General features: G+C 43.6%; 1 protein-coding gene across 2 annotated transcripts in view; it reads right to left on the minus strand.

Annotated features, from left to right (window-relative positions):
* Nucleotides 1-13,876, minus strand: part of LOC117890480 (Krueppel-like factor luna) — a 113,001-nt gene extending 99,125 nt beyond the window's left edge. The window contains exon 1 of one of the 2 annotated variants that reach the window (XM_034795346.1): nt 13,366-13,876. In XM_034795346.1, coding sequence (XP_034651237.1) covers nt 13,366-13,467 — 102 coding nt within the window. In that variant the 5' untranslated portion in view covers nt 13,468-13,876. The remainder of the gene's footprint in view (nt 1-13,365) is intronic. The other variant, XM_034795347.1, reaches the window with a different exon arrangement.
* Nucleotides 13,877-19,620: the final 5,744 nt, after the last annotated feature.

Below are 19,620 nucleotides of genomic sequence, written 5' to 3' on the forward strand. Positions count from 1 at the left end.
AGTAGCAAGTGAAACTGAGGGAGAGTCTAAGGGAAGGTACCTTCACATACCCTAGAAAATATATTTCGAAGGAAATTAACAGAACTAGGAGGAAGTTCGGCAGGCAACTCAGAGGCAGATCCATGCTGATCCTGGAGGGAGATGGCAACACTTCAAATCCAATAACAAATCTTTCCCTTAAACCACTTTCTAGGGTTCCCTTTCCCGTACGAGATTGCCAAATTTATCTACTCCGACCGGGAATCAAAATGTCAGCGTCGTTTCCTCCAACATTTAGCAAGCGCAATAGAACGACAAATAACTCAGGCTACCCGATGCGAGGGTAGGAACAAACAGGAAACTGCCAAGTACATGTCGTAACAACAATTTCTTTCGCTTACTTTGAAACAAATTGGCAACAATTGATGAATGTCTGGTAATGAGGCCCGAAAGCAGCAGCCAACGAAAAATTAAGGCTAAACGCAACTAAAACTCTGCCAAAAGGAAATGAAGAAGCAGAAGAAAGAGCAGTAGGGAAAGTCTCGTAGAAGAAGGAGAAACAGAAGGCCCAAAAACTAGGCGCCAGAGCCAGAATGCTTCCTTTTTGTATGGGTAGGAGGAGGGGGCCTATAAATAAATAGGTTTTCCGCACACAGCTACAGAGCCACAGATACAGCTGCATGGACATGGTATTTACAATACAGTGAAGCCATTCCGAAAGCAATCTGTGTAAAAGTAACGTAGTCATTAATCATTATCATATAAACATCAATTGGTGTTTAGAGTGTTGCAGAAGGAACAGCCAACCCCAACCCCAACCCCACTCGACTCTCTTGCTCCATGTTATTGATTGGCCATTCAGCTCTTCGCCTCTCGGCTGTGGCAGAGGGCTGTGGATGGGTGTCTTTCAAGAAGTGCAGACAGCCACAAGAAGGAACAACAAAAAAACGAAGAAAGAAACCCGAAAAATTGGAAAAGAAATCGAAATGAAATTTACCGTAAATAAAAACGTTTCACAGGAAAGAAAATGGGTGAGGGGGAGTTGGGGTGGGGGTGGGGTTGCAAAGGGACACAAGAGTAAGTGGAATGAAAAATTTAATTTATAACTGAAAATAAACGTACAAAAATACATGCAGCACGAGTATTGGCCAGAAATCCTCTTCGACCAGGCCAATTCAACTTCCTATGTGGGAAAAGGGGAGAGGGAGAGCCATTGGTCGCTCGACGGAAGAGCAAGACAGGGTGGGAGTTGTCTTCAAAGGTTTCCTGTTTGGCTCAATTCAATGCATTAAGGCCAAATCATCTTAGCAGAAATCAAATAAGAAGAAAAGCGACAGACAGACACAGAGAGAGACAGAGAGAGATAGCGAGAGGGAGTGGGACAAAACTATGTCTCGCAGAGATATAAATCAACAGAAAACAAGACAAATTTTGAAAGACATCCCTCCCCTAGAGCCCCAAAAGAGGAGACAAAATGTTCCACCTAATCAAATACAGCAGCAGCAGTGGCAGTGGCAGTGGCGAATGGGGCAAGCAGAGAACACACAGAATTACATGTAATCAATTTGTCATAATAACCCGCCATGGTATTAGTGTGTGTGTGTGTGTGTGTGTATCTGTGTGCAGGAGCACCGAATGGATGTATCTTTTGGCAGAGTCATTTAGTGACAGTTAACCTTGGGCACCCGGCTCTCCGTCTCCGTCTCTGCCTGTGTCTCTTGGCAATGAAACCGCTCAAATGAGGCGCAAATCTTTAACACTGACAAAGGTCCTTCCTCCACAGCATCGCATATTCTTTCACTCACAATCTCATGCCGCTTGCCGCTTGCCACTTGCCACATTTATCATCTGCCCTCATGTGTGGGCATTCCCCTCATTAATATTTCATATTTATTTCAAGTTATTCTTCAGAACTTTGATAAAAGCCAATGAACTTATCAGCGCACAGAAATTCCCTTCTTTCCCTTTCTGCTTTTCTTATTTCGATATATAATAAAAATATGTACAACAAAAAGTCAAGAATATAATATTGTAATATCGGGGAATGTGTATGTTTATTGTTGTTTGTGACTCGTTTTCATCTTTTTATCAGCAATAACAAGAGAAAGATTGAGAGAGAGAGAGAGGGAGGGCGAAGGAACAGCCATCAATCATTATCATTTGGGAAATGGTAATGCCACAGCCACAGCCACAGCCTTCACTTCCACTATCCGCGCTCCTTCCTGCTGTGGGCTGCCTATCTTTTCCCTGCCTTTGTACATTTTCTTGTATTTTCTCTCGCATTTCATGGATTTTCGAGTTTCCTTCTCGTTTTCCATCTGTTAAGGGTTTTGTGGCTGTGATTATGGCCTACTTGACAAATTGCTTTTTGTGCGCGGCTTAGTCCATCGTTTAGTCCATATTTTATTTGGCTTATTAATATTTTTTTGTGTATTCTTTTGTGGCATTGTAGCCGCAAATTTCAATTACAAAATGCTGTCGCGAGCAGCACACCATCGAAATGTTGCCTCATAGAATTTCCGTTTCAATTTAACACAACTTTCTTTCCTTCTCCCTCCTGCTCTCCTCCTCCCCCTCGTTCTCTTGCTCTGTCAGTTGAAGCATTTTCAATTTGCTTAATGCAATTGGGGGAACTTTCCATCTGAAAAAGCGCGTCAATTGATGCACTTAGGCGCTAAGATCTCGTCGCACAAAAGGTTCATGGCCAGACGAGTGCACAGATGTGGCAGAGGGAGTGGCAGCATTCAAGGGGGGGATGTGCAGGGAAGTGCAGGGGGATCCAACACACACACAGACAGCTCGGGGTGTGTAAATTGATTTCATTTTTTGGGCTTGCCACCATATCCCCGTCCAGTCAGTCATCATCAGACATCAGTGTGAAATATAACTCAAAAAGCGATACGAATTTTCGGGGAGGATTCAACAATATGCGATGGGAAAGACACAGACCGCGACGCAGACCGTGTCTCTGAGAGTCTCTATGGGACTTTGAGACCCAACCCAAGGTTGGCTGCGAGATATCAAGGGGTGCCACTGTTTCGTTTCTCAGTTTGTTCAGTTTTCGATTTGAATTTACTTTGGCTGGGCCTTCAAAATGCATTCCAATTGCCAGTTCCCATGGAGGAGGGGCCCTGGCCCTGCCAGAGAAGAGAATCCATTCTTTTGTGATGTTATATGAGCTGAAAACTGTTTGAATGGATGATTAACATATATGAATGGGCTGGGGATGAGGATGGGGATGGGGATGGGTTTGGGTTGATATTCCTCTCGCAATGGTTTATTTTGTGGCTGTTGTTGTTTGTTTTTCGCTTAATATGGGATATGGGATATGGATTACGGATATGGAGCATATGACACACGCATTTCGTGGGGCCCAGGCAAAGGGTTCGCTGTTTGCTCGCTCCTCCTCTCTGATTCATCGCATGGCCAGCGGCCTGTGGGCTTTATCTTTTGCCTTGCAACAGGAAATGCTACTGCTACTGACCCACCCTCCCCACAAAACGATTTAGCACTCAATGTGAATGCTTCGGCACGCCCATATCATCATCAGAATCTCAGCCACATCCTCATCCTCTTCGTCACTGCCTTGCAATTCTGGGTACAGGGGAAAAGTGTCGGAAAAATATTGAGAAATAAGGGAAAACAATTCACCGCCATATGCGAGGAATGGGCAGGGGGCGGGGTCATATTTATATGTGGGTTCTCTTAGGTTCCAGTTGTAGTCCGAAAACTCTTGATCCCTTTTATGGGCAATGTGTCAGCAACCGAAAATTGCTTTTGTATTTACACACACACAAACACACACCCACACACAGAGGAGAACAACAAAATTTGTTCCTTATCATTGTCGCCTCCTGCTATTGCTGGGGGAATTAGGAACACATTTCAAGGGGGAGGGGATGCCAAGATGCCATGCCCCGAAGATATTGGCGCCATTTGGTCTTATCACTTATCAGACATCATGCAGACGACAGCAGGCTGGGCCGAAGGAGTCCAAGGTTACACACGGGTCGGGTCGGGTTTCAGTTTCTCTTCCTTTTCCAGTCACTCACCCCACTCTCCCTCTCCCTGTCCCTTTTTGTTGTAAGCTTAGCTAAGAGTAATTTATGTTTAGGCCAAAGCAGGGCCTTTAATTAGCCCATTGTTAAGCATCTGACAAATTTTAGTTACCGCCAAGGGGCATGGGCTCGAGACGGCGGACAACTGTCAACTGTTTTCATATTGAGGCTGCCTCTGCCTCTGCCTCTGAGCACACAAATCACTCGCAACCACCCACACACACACACACACACACACTCGCACACAGATCTCCTCTCATCCCCGTTTTGTTTTTCCCACATTTGACATACATTTTTCGCCAGAAAACATTTTGAGCGTAGGGGTGGAGGATGCAGGATGCGGGGGAGATGTTGGGACAAGGGGACTAGGCCAAAGGACACCAGACTGCCAGCCGTCAACAATGGCGGTCGTCTAGCCTGGCTGTCATCCTTCTCCCCACACCACCCACACACACCCTGGCTATGGGGGAAATGGGTACCCATGCCAGCGTGGACTCCTTCGTGGATTTAAATCGCAAGTACAAGGCGCGCTCATGTTTATGCCATTACTTTCAATGGACTTATCCTACATGTAGTGGTACGCATCGCTGTAAGAATGGATCAGGAATTCATCAGGAATTGAAATATCTGCGAATACGTGCGAGTATATGCCATAATCCGACATTTCCTGTAACAATTCCTAAGTTATTTTCATTGATATTTGATGGCAACATAAATTTAATTAAATAATGCTATTAATTATGTTTTCAATGATTTCCAAGGCTTAGAATGTATCTAAATTGTATGGAAATTGTATAAAATAAGCTGTAAGATCTGCCTGCTCTTAAGGGTATCATTCAATTCGTTGTCTGTGTTTGCTTTGTAACTTCGCTGCTCGTTCGTGCCATAAATTATGTTCCATCCATCCCTCCACACACCATCACCCCCTCTTTTCCCCCACCCCTCTATAGACGTGTGCAAAATTAAACAAAATAGCAAGTGTGCAAAAAAAAATATTCCAAAAATGCCAAAAAATATTCCAAAATAAAAATTGTTCATGCAATTTGCTGCTGTTGCTGCGGTGGCTTCCACCCCTTGAGATTTCTCGACACTAGGGAATGGGTGGGGTGGGGAATGGTGGGTGTTGTGGTGGTGGGTGCCCGTGCCCGCGCCTGTTGGTGGTTGATGCTGGCTGCTGGCTGCTGGCCTTTTATTTCCAGCATTTTCCGCAAACATTTACTCAAGACGATGGGCACGCTGGCGCGATGCTTCGTCTCGTCTCGTCTCGTCTCATCTCGTTCTGTTTCGTTCTGCTTGTTTACCCAAAGAAATGGAAAACAATTTGTAGCGAGTATTTCGGTATTTATTTGGAATTTACATAAAAAATAAAACAATGAGTGTGCAATTGGCTGTGGCATAATGAAATCGTCTCGACTCTGCCACTCTGTCTGTCTCTCTGTGTATGCGTGTGTGTGTGTGTATCTTTCGCTCAAATGAGTTGGCAATGAAAGATGACGACTTGCAGGAGGCTGAGTATGGTGTGGGCCTGCGGCACGTGCCACATTCGAGTGGCCAGAAGGCCATTCGCATTATTAAAAAAGGATTAGTTTGTGCCGCTCGTAAAAAACTGTCAGGACACATGGCCTGGGCCTGTGCCTGTGCCTGGGCCTCTGTTTCCTCTGTTTCTAGTGCTCGGCCGCTGGCTCTTACCGGTTTTCTTTTTTTATGGCCAGCAAGAGCAAGACAGTCTCTTTCTCTCTCACTTTTTTGTTTGGGGCCTAGGCTTGGCAATAAAGATTAATTTCGAGACATAAAACAGCGGCACGAGAAGAGGAAGCAATCAGCAAACGAAAAATAAATGTCTGTCCTTTGGCAAAATCAATCAATTTGCTTAGTCGAAGGCCAGAGAGACCATTTTTTATTGGCAGAAAAGTCTCAGTGAATGCCAGCTTGCCACTTTAATGGGTAAAAGTCGCTTAAATCGGAATATATGTATGCACAGATCTGGATGTATGCTGTAAGTAAGGAAATGGGAAATCAACCCACACATGGAGAGGCGCCACCCCAACCCACGCTGAAAGATTAGCAAACACAGAGAGAGATAGAGAGAGAGAGCAACAGAGACGCGACCCACAATCAGGCAACTGTTCTCCTTAACAAGACAGCAGAGCGGTGGAGGAGGAGGAGCAGGGGGCGTAGGCCGAAGGAGAATGGGTGGAGGATAAAAACACAACTGTAATTAATACGAAACATATCCACTCATTACCAGGAGACTTTATCAACGGGCGCACATCTTGTGGAGCGAAAAAGAGCAAGAGACAGGCATGGGGAGGGAGTGAGAGAGGGTGAGCGGTGAAGCTCCAGCGACAGCATCAACGATGAAAGAGATAGGTATAGTAGGAGCAGACTGTCAGTCTGAGGGCAGGCGATGCCATGCCGCCACAAGGCTGAATGTCTGAGAGTCTGAGCAGAGCAGAAGGATGCCAAACAGCGAGTGGCAGTACGAAAAGGAGGAATAGATTGTAACCAAAATCTGGTGGGTGGCGTTGAGGGGAGGGAGAAAAGCGTTGCCAGAGCAAAGGATAAGAGAGATTTGCAGTGTGGGACGGCAACTTGATGTATGACTCTAATAAATACGAATTTATCAGCCATGGGGCAGCCATGAAACCAAAGCATACATAATTGTACAACCAATTAGGAGCTGGATACGGGATATAATTCAAACTTAAAGCACAAAGAGAAGAGCAAACATCAAATATCAGACTGTAGCCCCTCCACGAGGCATTCATATGCGTCACTTAGTGTTGATTCTGATCAAAAAGACAACATTGGAAAGCTAATCCAAATTTATACCAATGTCTGAGAGTAATTCTGGAGTTCAAAACGAAACCAGCGATCCAGCCTGAGTTGCGGAAACAGTGGGCTGGAGCAGGAGCACAGCCGGCCATTCAATTATCTTCAATTTGGACGAGTCCTTTTTGGGTCCCGGGAGTGGAGTTTGGGGCCACTCTAATTGTAGGCATTGCATTTCAATGCAAAATCAAAGAAAACTTTAGTCTGGCTGCCACATCTTTGGGGGTTGGTTCTCTCAGGTGGAGTTCCGGCTAAACTGAGGCAAAAAAAACACTAGCAAAATGTCTACAAATATCAGCGAATCCTTTTAGTTCTTTTATTGTAGGTTTTCCTTCAGTGCAGATTTTCTTCCCTTTTTGCTGCTGCTGCTGCTGCACAGTCATGCGAATTATAAGACGCCCCAACAGCTGTGCAGAATTTGAAGTCGCGTTTCGGGTTCGTGTTCGGTTGCGTGGCGCTCAGCTTGCTGCAGTTGTGGGTGTGTGGCATGCCACCTAATTGTGGCTCGCATGCACTCGACGATTATAATAATTATTGTGCGATATGAAGAAGGCTCATTCATGCAAATAAAGTATCGCCGGAGTTTGGGGCAGGGTTAAGGGCTCGTCTGGCCGATCGACTTGGGTGCAGCAAGGGGAGCGGATTACATGCGTAACCTCAATGGGAAAGGTTTGATCTGTGCATTTTTCTCTGGGAAAACACCTATCCAGCATACATATCTCAGAGTTGCGCAAGAAGTCTGTCTGGCCACAAGTTGCAGTAACTTTTCTGGTTAGCTCTGCGTGTGGCAAAGTCGAACTTGGCAGCAGGCGGCAGGCGGCAGGGCGGCAGCAGCAGTAAGCCAAAGTGCCAGTGCAAGCCGCAGCTTGAGGCAGTCGTATCATAAAGTTGCACGTAAACCGAGAGCCGCAGCCACAGCCAGAGTCGCCTCCTGCTCTTCGCCGCCTTTAGTGTGGTTCTCTCATGTGGCAGTCACATAGTTAAATATGAGCTATGTGCCGCAAATGCGAGTGCCACTACGAGTATCTATTGTGGCACACACACACACACTCGCACACACATGCAGTGGCAACGCGCGCATTCCACATTATAAGCATAAATCCCACAAAAACTATAAAAGGACATGGGCACACACACCCACACAGACACATTGCAAGGATAAACACAGGAGGGGTGAGGGGGTAGTGGCTGCTGCCACGTAGTGCGAATGTGAGAGCAGAGGCAGCGCGTACATTTGATGATTAATTGCAGCCAAGATGATAAATGATTGAGGGTAATAGAGGAGTAGCAAATGTGTGTGGCAAAGAAACAGTGGCAGGCACGACGCCATGGGGTTGTGTGTCGTTGTGTGTGTATGCGTGTGTGTGTGTGCAGGGGGCATTTAAGGCCCACAGACGCTTGGTCCGCACGTTTGGAACCCCCTCCCGCAGCCAGGCTTCACTCCACTTGCCACCGCCACCACATTAAGCATATTTTCAGCAATTGCACGTATTTCGGATTTCTCTCACACTCTCTCCCCGCTCCCTCGTTCCTCGTTCTAGCTCTTTGTCTCTTTCCCTTGCTTTCGCTTCCTTCTACTTTTTCTTTGACTGTTTTTCGTATTCCTTTTTCTTTTTGCTGTGCTTGCTAAAATAACGCTACTACGGCATGGCGTAGTCGCTGCTGCGACGTGTTTTAGTCAATGAAGTGGGTGGCTGTGTGTGTGTGTGTGTGTCTGTGGCTGAGTCCGTCTGCGTGTGGCTTATTAGGTGCGTGTGTGTGCGTGTGTGTGCTGTGCATCTGTCTTCATGAATTTCCCAATGGCAACAGCATCGTTTTCTCGGTGGTTTTTCTTATTCTTTTTGCCTCTGCTCGTTCTTTTTTTGGTACGTGCCATTTTTGGGTTTTCTGTTACGATTTTGCCGTGTTAAATGTTAACTGCTGATTGCATATTGTCGATGGGTGGCGGTGGTGGTGGAGGTGGATTAAAGGGCATGCCAAGAGGCTGTTGTCGCTGATTTTGCCACTTGTCTGTGGGGCAATGGGAATGGTTTTTGTATGGCTATAATTTAATATTAAAATATCATTTGGATACCCAAACAGACAGTCTGCTGGTGGGAGCTTTGGCTTAATTTAAAACAATTTTTTTGACATATTAGATTTGTCGCAACCGCAGCACATGGACCTGCCACAAAATGTGGCTAAGCACCAAATGCGTTAAGCTCCCACTTCAATGGGAGGAAATACCAACGAATCCGCTTAGTTCAATCCGTTCACAAATTAAAACCAATATCCCAATGGCCAATGGCAAAAATAATACGAAAGCTCGCCAAATTCTATAAATGAAATTAATCGCAAATAGTTTTGGAATGGCTTTTCCAATTTCCCAGGTCAGCCCCCTGCCACCCCCTTTCATATTAAACTGAGAAAACAAAAGGAAAATTCAATTCATTTTTGGGTATTTTCGTTCGTTGAAATGAAAGGAAAATACAGAATGTCAAAAGTGGAGTGAAAATCAATCTGCAGAATATGGAAATTAAATAAATTAGGAATAAATTCCGCCGGCGTAGCATTTATTTTTCTTCGTTTTCCATATTGAGTTGCGGGTTGCGAGTGTGCAGCATAATTTCACAGCTTAGATAAACAGCCGCCCACAAAAAAAGAGCTAAAGATACAAATGCAGATACGAAGATACACATGGGATGTGTGTACATATGCTGCCGCAGCTTGTTTGTCTTTGCCACTCAAGCGGCAGCAGCAGCAGCAGCAGCAGCAGCAGCAACAACATCAGCAATGGCAACAGTTTGAGGCTCAACAGCTGTTTAAATGGAAATGAGACACAAGTGTTTTCCAACGACAGACCGAACGACAGACAGACACTCAGACGGATGGATAAACGGATGGATGGTCCCGTATTATGCCTCATAACCATAGCATAATCATTCCACCCAGCCCCTGGGCTATCCAAAAACGGGCAGGCACTTCCCCTCCCCCTCAATAACAATTACAATAAAACAATAAGCAAACAGCAAAACGCAAAACGCAGCCGCCGCATCGGAAGCAGACGGAAGTCAACGGAAATAAACAAAACATCCGCAAGTTCTAATTACAAAAGGCACCACACAGCACAACAAAAATACAGAAAGAGACACACGCACAGCAAATAACGAGAGCGAGAGCGAGACAGAGACAGGGACAGGGAGAGGGCCAGGGAGAGGGCCAGGGAGTGAGCAAGATCGGTGGAGAAAGTTTCAGTACAAAATTGCTGCTTCTGCTCCTTTGATGTCTTTACCACCTGCGCTGCCCCCTGCCCCCTGCTCCATTGCATCCACACCGCCAAAAAAACTTTTATTAAATGCAGCAATTTAAAGTTTTTAACCCCGAATCAAATCTAACCAAAGAAATTAAACGCTCAAACAGCTACCAAAAGAACCAACAGAAAATTGCCGCCAGGTCGCAGCTGCAAATACCTTAAAAATTAATGGTTACATTAGCTAAAAACAATTATGATTAAAGTGGGAACAATTTCTATAATCTGATTTTTTTGAGATGGATTCCTAGGATTATTTGATTGCCACTTCCTTTCTTACTTACAAAAAGGAGAGGAATAACTTACATGAAAACTATAGCTATAAATTGTTGGCCAATTTACATCTTTGAATCTATAAATTAATGCCATACGGAGCTGCATTTCTTGCTGGGGTTTGTGTTATCTTCAGAGACTCCTTTTTGCATTAAATAACCCTCATAATTCTTTAGCATCTTTCCCCAATCAAATATTCATGCCACCATACCCATCTTTTTAGTTTCAATTTCGAGTTTCAGCAAACTTTCGAAAGTTCCTACTTGCGCATAAGGGTATCCAACCGAACGACATCTCGAGCAGAAGCGGAAACCCCAAAACGTCAGCGACAACGACAACGAGAACGACTGCGATGACGACGACGACGACGACGACGATGGCAATACAAAATACAAAAGTTATGCAAAAATGTGTACTCGAGTTCAATTAAAAGTTTTTAAGTTGTGCAAATGAAACGAGTGCATGGCGTCGTCTACAACTGCGTCCCGACTCGACTCGACTCGACTCCCATTCCGTTTCCAATTCCGACTTTAACTTCGACTGAAAGCTTCCTTCTTATTTTTTCCAACTCCAGTCTCAAACTTGGCACGTAATTGCCGTGTGTTGCAGCCGCGAAAATTTAAATTATTGACAGGGTGAGAATTAAGGCAAATTTAGCCACCGATAAGATTAGTGCCTGCTGCTGCTGCGGTCATAATAATTAAAACAAATTTCCAGCCAAAAGTTGAAGGCCATTGGACGAAGGAAAATCGAAATGGAAAACTAATTTTAGTTCAACAATTGAATGGTTTTGGATCTTGTTTAATGTGCACATTTTTGTGTATTTTGATTTGGTAAATCATTTATGGAATTTCTAGCTGGGAATACTTGAGATTTCAATGGGTGGAAAACAGCTCTCAGCTCTCTGTATTTGTATCTTTTGAGTGTTCTCCAGCTCTGGGCAGCAGAACGTTGTGTGTATAAACTAAATAAATAAATAAACTAAAGGTGTGAAAAATATATTTAAATTGAAGCGAAACCTAAAACGGCAGCCAAGTGAGTTTATTTTTGGGGGAACAGCCTCTGGTGTATCGCAGATTTCTTTCATCAGAAATGAATTACAACTTCATGGGGAAAACAAAGCAGAAAGAGAATACAAAATACAAAATACAGAAGCGGAAAGCGAAAGCGAAAGCGAACGGCCCCCACCGCCGAGCGGTAACACAATCTTATGCGTCAGTTCAGTTTTTTGATAACACTCCAAGAACCCCGCAAGTGCCAGTAACCAGTACCAGTGACAGTACCTCCCCTGACACCTCTCTCCCTCTCCCTGGAACTGGTGCCGGGGGCATTTCTTAACAATAATACAGAGAAACCCAGCCAACAACAAAAATAACAGCGAACAAAATAAGAGAACCAGAAGAACCCATGAAAAGCTGTCTGCAATCAGCTGGCGGCGGTCTTCGATTCGTTTTATCAGAGAGAACACTCGAAAAAACGAGCAACAAAAATAATAAATAATAAAAAGAAATGCCACACGGACAAGACATACACATGCATAATATGTGTGCAAAAAAAAACAACAATAAAAAACCTAACAAAAAATTGGCAAAAAAAAGAAGAAAAGATTAAATATCTGTATATATGCATAACTGTATGTTTGTCTGTACATAGTATACATTTATTTAGTATATATATTATGCATGCCGCGCGATGATAACCGAACGCTGGTGTTTGCTGGCTTGCTGGTTTGCGAATTTTACTTATTTATGGCCACGGCACATCTATTTATTCGGCTGCCGCCTCCTTGGCACCCCCCGAACTTTCGTGTGGGGTTTTTTGCACTCACACAAAAATTATATACATATCAGTCCGGTAGAGGCGAGTCTCTATGTAGCGGTACATGTGTACTACAATATACACAAAGTATGTTTGACTAACATGCGCCGCACACACACGCACACGCACACCAACACACAAATAAACATAAAAGCTTATCAAGAGTTTATAATTTTTGGCGATTTAAATTTAGACCGCGGCAGGTAAGCTGGAAGAATTGCAAGACCTTGAAATGTTTCTTTTTTGCCCCAGAGAATCAAACAAATGGGCAGAGCTGAAACCGAACAAAAAACTAAAAACTTTCGCCACTTTTATGGAATGCCTTCCGATCGAAGCAGATTGCGCAATGCCCCAAAAGGAAGTCCACGGAAAGTCCGCTAAGTCTTTCGATAAAATTGAGGAATTAAGTAGTTGAGTCTTTGATAAATTCCCAAATACCAAGCAAATAAAGCAAGCGGCACCTTCTGCTGGAAGGTGACGTCAATGGGGGTCTGAATTGGAGCGAAGTGGCGGACAATTATGAGAGGAAAACTCAACCGGAACCAAAACAGAAAGTTCTGTGAAAGGAAATCCATTTGTGAATCAAAGAAAGCATTCAATTCGTTGGAAAAATTCAACAAAATATGTAGATATATTTATGTGGATAGGTATTGTTTCTAGAAGTTACGTTTTAATTAAAAGGATTCCTAACCTGCTATCGCTGAGCAGAATCGAACAAACAAAAGTAGATCAAATAACATTGAAAACAGGGAATGTTTACGATTAGATTAAAGGAATGTTCTCAAGCTATCGGCAAATGTTTGACGTCTGTTGTGATGACTATCGGAACTATATACAAGATTGTGCTGAAATTCCCCTAAATACTGAATCATATTTAAGAAAAGGTTGCAATGGTCTTGGGCAATATCTGAAGTCTGATTTTACGACTAACTTAACCGTAAAACTGTGGCAAGACAACAAAGTTCTCATATCTTATACCATATCAAGTAAATAAACACTGATTCATTTAAAGTTCAGCATTCATTATCATTTCGATAAGAATATGTTTTAGCAGTGAGATACGTGCAGTAAGGAATGTCTCTATATCTACATATATTTTATTTGCGCCACACATACCTGTTCCCATTGATCCTCAATGGAGGGCTGCGACGAGAAGTAGCCGGTGGTGCAGATGCGCTCCAGTTCGTTGAAGATATTCCCACTTGGTAAGATATCCATCTCGAAGTCCTCTTCGGTAAAGCGCAAAAACTCTAGGGACTCCGTCGTGAGGCCGTTGCTTTCTTGTATATTTGATTGATTGATTGTTCAAATTGCAGCTCTCGTTGGCCAACAATTTGATATTATGATGGTGGAATTTTGATTTGGATTGACTAAACCTTAGTTATGGATACAATATGCTATATGTACTATGTGTATATATACTTATTTATTTATATGCCGATGGATATATTTTTTGATTGAATTTTGATTGCAGAGAGATTGTTGTTGCATCCCAGCGATGGCTGCATTTTGACACTCGCGTTAGTGGATATATTGGGGCTATATTCAATATTTATCGGTATGGGGATCTAACCATTTAATTTTTCACACTTTTCGTTACTTTTTCAACTAATTTAAATTGGTTTTCTTTGAATTTTCTTTTGATTTCGCACTTTTCCACATTAAATTCTTTATTTTTAGATTTTTATGAATGCACATCCATCATTTATTGCTGCTGTTTGGTTTTGTTTTTTGGCTGAAAGTAGAAAAAAGATAATGCATAAATAATCATTAATTATGGTATTATTGCGGGGGTTGGCAGGCAGAGGTTTTTTAACCCACATTCTTATATCTTTTTTTGCGGGCCACTTGCCCTGTTTTTATTATCTTCTGCAGAGTCATCACTAGCTTACAAATTATTAATTATTCTACTTTTATTTTGCCAAATTCAGTTTCCCAGCCACCATTCTTTTTCTCTTTCCGTGGCTCTCTTTCTCTTCTGTCTACTGTATTTTAAAAATGTCGAAGTTAACCCATCAATATGCAATATTCACGATAGATTCCTGTACTTCGCTTCGCTTTGTACATTCTCCAAATTGGTTTCAGTTTTTGGTATCTGTTTTAGCCATGCTCAACACTTTTTTTGTTTCAGTATCAAAACACAGTTTTGGGTCAGTAACCCCGTTTCGAACACAACACACATGTGAACACAACTACAACTACCTCGTGTGCATACTTTTCTGGGTGAGTGTGTGTTCAGGTCGGATCAAATTTGATTATTATTATAGTCAACAGGGGCCTGTCTCCCTCTCTCTTTCTCTCTCTCTGTCCCTCTGTTTCGGCCAAGCCACAACTCAGCCTTAGCCGCCGCTCTGCCTGTGTGTTTTTCTTTAATTTCTAAGCGCTTTGTCTCCCTCTCCGCTCTCTGGTGTCTCTTTTGCTCTCCCTTTTCCTGCTGCTGACGAGGTCTGTTGTCGGTTTTTACTACCTGTTTCTTGTTGTTGTTTGAGCCGGGACGGGACGGGACTCTCTTTCACAACGTTTTCGTGTTAACTGAAAACTGAACACACAAAAAAAGTAACCACCAAAACCGACAAGCCGAACGAACCCCAAGCCCGTTGACCGTGTGCGCTTTTGACTTGAATTCTGTTTGGTTGTTGTTGTTTTCTTCTGTGTGTGTTTGTTGGTACAGTTTTGTTGTCTCTGTTGCAGCACATGTCTTTCTGTCTCACTCTCTCTCTCTCTCTCTCTCTCTTTGGCTGCACTACCATGCCCCCAAATTAGAACTTTGCATTGCAGCTATTTCCCTCTGGTTTTTTTCATTGTCTTTCGTTTGCGCCAAAAGCAACTTTCATTTGTTTTTGGTCTGAAAAATTATTATTTTGGGGGAAGAACCTACAACCAATATGTGATATCTCACTGTACCACTCATTCTGTGGCCATCTCTTTCGTTTGTCAATCACAGACAGGGCGTCAGGGCAGGGCAGAGAGGAGAGGCCCACAGTCAATGGCATTTTTATGTTCCTGACTGTTCCCCATGTGTCTCATCGCTGCTACCTCTTTATGCGAGTGTCTGTCCATTCAATCTCTCTCTCTCACTCCGTCCTATCTTTGTATGAGTGTCTGCTGTCCCTATCCGTATCCCTATTCTTTGACAATAAGCATTGGCTTATTGATTTTCCAGCAGCAGCATCCAACAGATTCCAACAGCATTTTCATCCCATTTCGAGGCGAACCTTTTCACACACTTGTCCCCTGCGCTCTGAAACTCTTCCTGTTTTATTGTTAGATGCTACACGTCTTTCCCCCCTGCCGTCCCTTGACGGTCGTTTTCATTTTGATTATCGAACATTTTTATCGCTTCGACGTTTTTACAAGTTTGTATAAAAAAAAACATAAGAAAAAAGCAAGGGAAAATCGAAACAAAAAGTTATGTCTGGGGTACAGTTTTTGGGGTCCGTGTGTTGGCCATTGTCCAGTGCCGTTCCTCCCTACCCTACTTAACTTACCCCTGAAGCCCCTCACTTTTCGAAAGAGTTTGCCAAAGCATGAAATGAGCACTGGAAAGGGGCAAGCGGCAAAGTAGCAGGTGGCAGGAGGCATATGGGTCGAGGAATATTCACATTTCACTTGAAATTTAATACTGAACTTCATACTGAACTTTGTGCTTTGGGTTTGGTTTTATTTTCTGATGTTCTAATTTTCGCTCTTAACCCAGTTCCATTTCCAGTTGCAGTTTCCAGTTGCACGAGCGCTAACGCTGGAGTGGGACTTGCCGGTACAGCTGCTCATTAAGTTGCAACAATAAAAGCGCAGCCCACGACAAAACGCACGAACAACAACCCACATGAATCGTTCGCCCACTCCCCCTCTCACTCCTCCACCTTCTACTCCTACTCTCTTTGCGGGTCTTTCTATTGCCTCCACCCTACTGCACCAATCAGGCAATCTTCCAATGCTGCATTTATGATTGCAGGCAGCAGCAGCAACATCTAGTATCCAGTATCCAACGGAACCTCCAGACCAGACACACACGTAAAGATACTTTACTCAAAGACCCTTCAATCAACAACTTAACGCGCCACGCGGCGGCGGCGGCGGCAGCGCATCGCTTCGGTCTCGCTTCTTGCTACGGGATGAATCCCTCATGCTCCTCCCTTTCGACACACTCCCTCATGCTTCATCTTCCCATGGCACCCTTTTGATTCTCCTTCTTCGCTAACTCCGTCAGTGCCATCCTCTTGCTCTCGCTCACTCTCCTCTCTCTCTTGCTCCTCTTCTTCTACTGCTTCTGCCTACGTGCGTTTTAATTTTAATTTCTTCTCCCTACTTCTTCGTTGCTGCTGCTGCTGTTGTTGCTGCATGGCCACTTCTCTCCCGTCATCAACAAAATGCGTTTGAGCTGGTGTTGAGGATTTCCTGATACCCTGCCAGCGGATATTTTATATTTTAAGCAGACTTTTGCAACGTAGACAAGAGTGATTATTGCGTGTCGGCCGAAGTCTGAGTAAGAGACGAACAGATTCAAACCACAACTCAAATTAAACTCAAGACAAACGCCAATTAAGAACTTTTAGGGTATTAGCAGCCTCGACTACCCCAAGGCAGGACTTTCTTGCTTGTTTTGGTTTTGTTGTTTTCCCCTTTTTGAAACGGAATTTTAAGCGTTCAAGAAAGCACATGCTTTGGGTGCTTTTGCCCTTCTCTCTTCCGTTGGTTTGTGTATCAGAAACACAGCAACGCAACGGAGAAGAGGCGACGGACGACCTTAACGGGCATGCTGCCAGGGACACGACGCAACGCGACCCAAGACGGACTTGGACTTGGACTCGGTTCGACTCGAGAAGATGAGGAGGGGCAACAGCAACAACAATAGACAGCAAGAAACGTCATCAGCAGCAGCACCAGTTCAACGGATCTTTGCCTGCATTTGTCGTTGCTACGACGCTGCTTCTTCTTCAACGTTGCTTCTCCCCCTCCCGCTCCTCTTTTTTACAATCTCATTTTGTTTTCTGCTTCGTGCCATGACATGGCATTTCAATCCATGAACTTGATTCGGAGGTCTCTGCTCTCCTCATTCTCCTCCCACGCAAAACTCTTCTGTTTCTATTGTAATATTTCCTGCTCTGGTTACCGCATACCCCCGACATCCAATCCCACTCCCCCTCGAATACACACACAATGTGGAGCAGCAGCAGCAGCTAGCCCCAAAAACAAATCAACACTTTGTTCATTTCACACGTGAATTGCTTTAAAATAAAATACGAAACGGAAAATTGTAAATGGAAAGTGGAAAACGGGGGAAATGATGCTCCATGTGTATGCTCAGCTCTCGGGATTTTTGGATGGTCTATTTTTATATCAAAACTTTGTTTACATTCCAATTCGAGTGGGGAATTTTCCTCTAGGAATAGAAAATTCAGGCACACACATGACCGGGCACACAAACACACTTCCATCCCCGAGAAATTCACAATTAGAAAATCCTCGTTTCATTTCTGTTCTGTTCCTGCGGTTGAACGCGGATTGACATTGAAAAACATTTTACGATTCCAAAAACCCCAAAAACCCGAAACACACACATTTAAGGGCACATGCCCGCAAAACTCGGATATGGATGGGAGGGGAAAACTGTGGTTTTTCCTTGCGGTTGTCGGCGATTAATTCAAATTAAGGTTGAAATGCTCTTAGGGATTTGTACCTGTTGGCAGGAATATTCACAAATGGCATAAGAAAATTTCCTTCCTCATAAAAGTTGAGGATAGAAGCCGAACAAATCTCCCCTTTTATTTGTGTCGTCGTGTCCAGATTTCTGTTGTTTTCTCTTCACGGTTTGCATCATTTATTTTTAGTTGGGAAACCGTTTGTATGTTTATAAACAAAACGTTATTTATGATCTCTATTTTATTTTATTTTCGTACAGTCAAATAAATATTAATAAAGACCATGAAGAGCGTATATCAGGGCGACAGTTCGACGGGGCACTTTATTTTTGGTATCTCCATTCCCCCAACAGCTGTTCCACCACTATAAGCATCCACATGTGGTATATCTTTAATTGGGGGACTGGGAGACTCGACCCATGGATCCATAAATCTGTGTCGTGCCGGGGCCAGACAGAAATAACTAAAACTCTCCGAATTGTCTTTTGTTTTGCGCCCAAAAGTGATTTTGAAAACCATTAAAGGGTATTAACAACATTCTTGTTAAGATTTCCAAGTCCTATCCACTCCCCAGAGCCAACTTTTAGCCCGGAACGGCCACCACCACAACGGACACTCTCAGCTCTGAGTAATTGGATTACAAAGTGAAGCTATTGGTAAATATTTAGTGGATCATAAGAAACAACAACCTGTGGGGCAGGTATTCCTTAGCTCCCCTTCCTCCTCACCCTCTCTCTCTTTCTCTACTTGGTGTGTGTACATATTTATATTTGTAAGGGGAAACCAATGGAAACTTAGCAGCAGAACCGATTCGTATGAATTGCAAAACAAGTGCAGCGCCTGTTCTGCTCGGATCTGCAAATAGTAAACTTATCTATATGTATTGTATACATGTGTGTATCCAAGTAGATATGGTTGTTAAAAGTATTTCTTTATTATTCATATTATTTATATGATTATTGTCGTTTTGGCGCCGACGAGTCAACCGCATTGGAAATTGAAAAATACTCGATGCATGAATCAACAAAGCAACACTCGAGAACAGAGCGGAACGGAACAGAACCCGCTGCCCCTCCATACACCGCATACTACGTGATCTCTAAGCAGTCTAAGCAGTCGGGGCGACAGGCATAGGCATGCAAAATTGCGAAAAACATTTGCTGTAATGCAATATTATATACGGTATAGTCATAGAAATAGTATCTGGAATGGAACCGATTAGGCATTACTCATAGGATGCGGCAGAAGGCGAAGCGAATACGAATTTCTAGTGAGTAATCAACGAACGTGTTTAAATGAACCCAAAATGTCCCCCTTAAAAAGTCCCTTAAAGAGCGAAATGTCCCTGCCACAGCAAACGGTAAATCACAGTCACTGCTCAAAATTATAGTGCACCTGCCTAATGGGCTTTCGATTTGAATTTCGACTTTGTCTATTCATTTTCTTGTTTTCCTTTACCTTGTTGCAAGCTGGTGCATGTGCAACACTTGCTTGCTTCCCGTTTGGACTGCTTCACTTTGCTGCCTCACTTTTATGTTGTTGTTGGTGTTGCCTCGTTTTTTTTTGCAAGCACAGAAACTTGTTTGGCCCAAACACACACGCACACAAACACACCGACGCGACACACACACCGACACGATACGCAAACACGGAGAGGAGGGAGAGAACACCTTAACGACGCGTCGCGACGCCGGCAAGCAGCAACAACAATAATAGCCACAACATTGGC

This window comes from Drosophila subobscura, chromosome E (assembly GCF_008121235.1).
Source record: "Drosophila subobscura isolate 14011-0131.10 chromosome E, UCBerk_Dsub_1.0, whole genome shotgun sequence".
Classification (NCBI taxonomy): domain Eukaryota; kingdom Metazoa; phylum Arthropoda; class Insecta; order Diptera; family Drosophilidae; genus Drosophila; species Drosophila subobscura.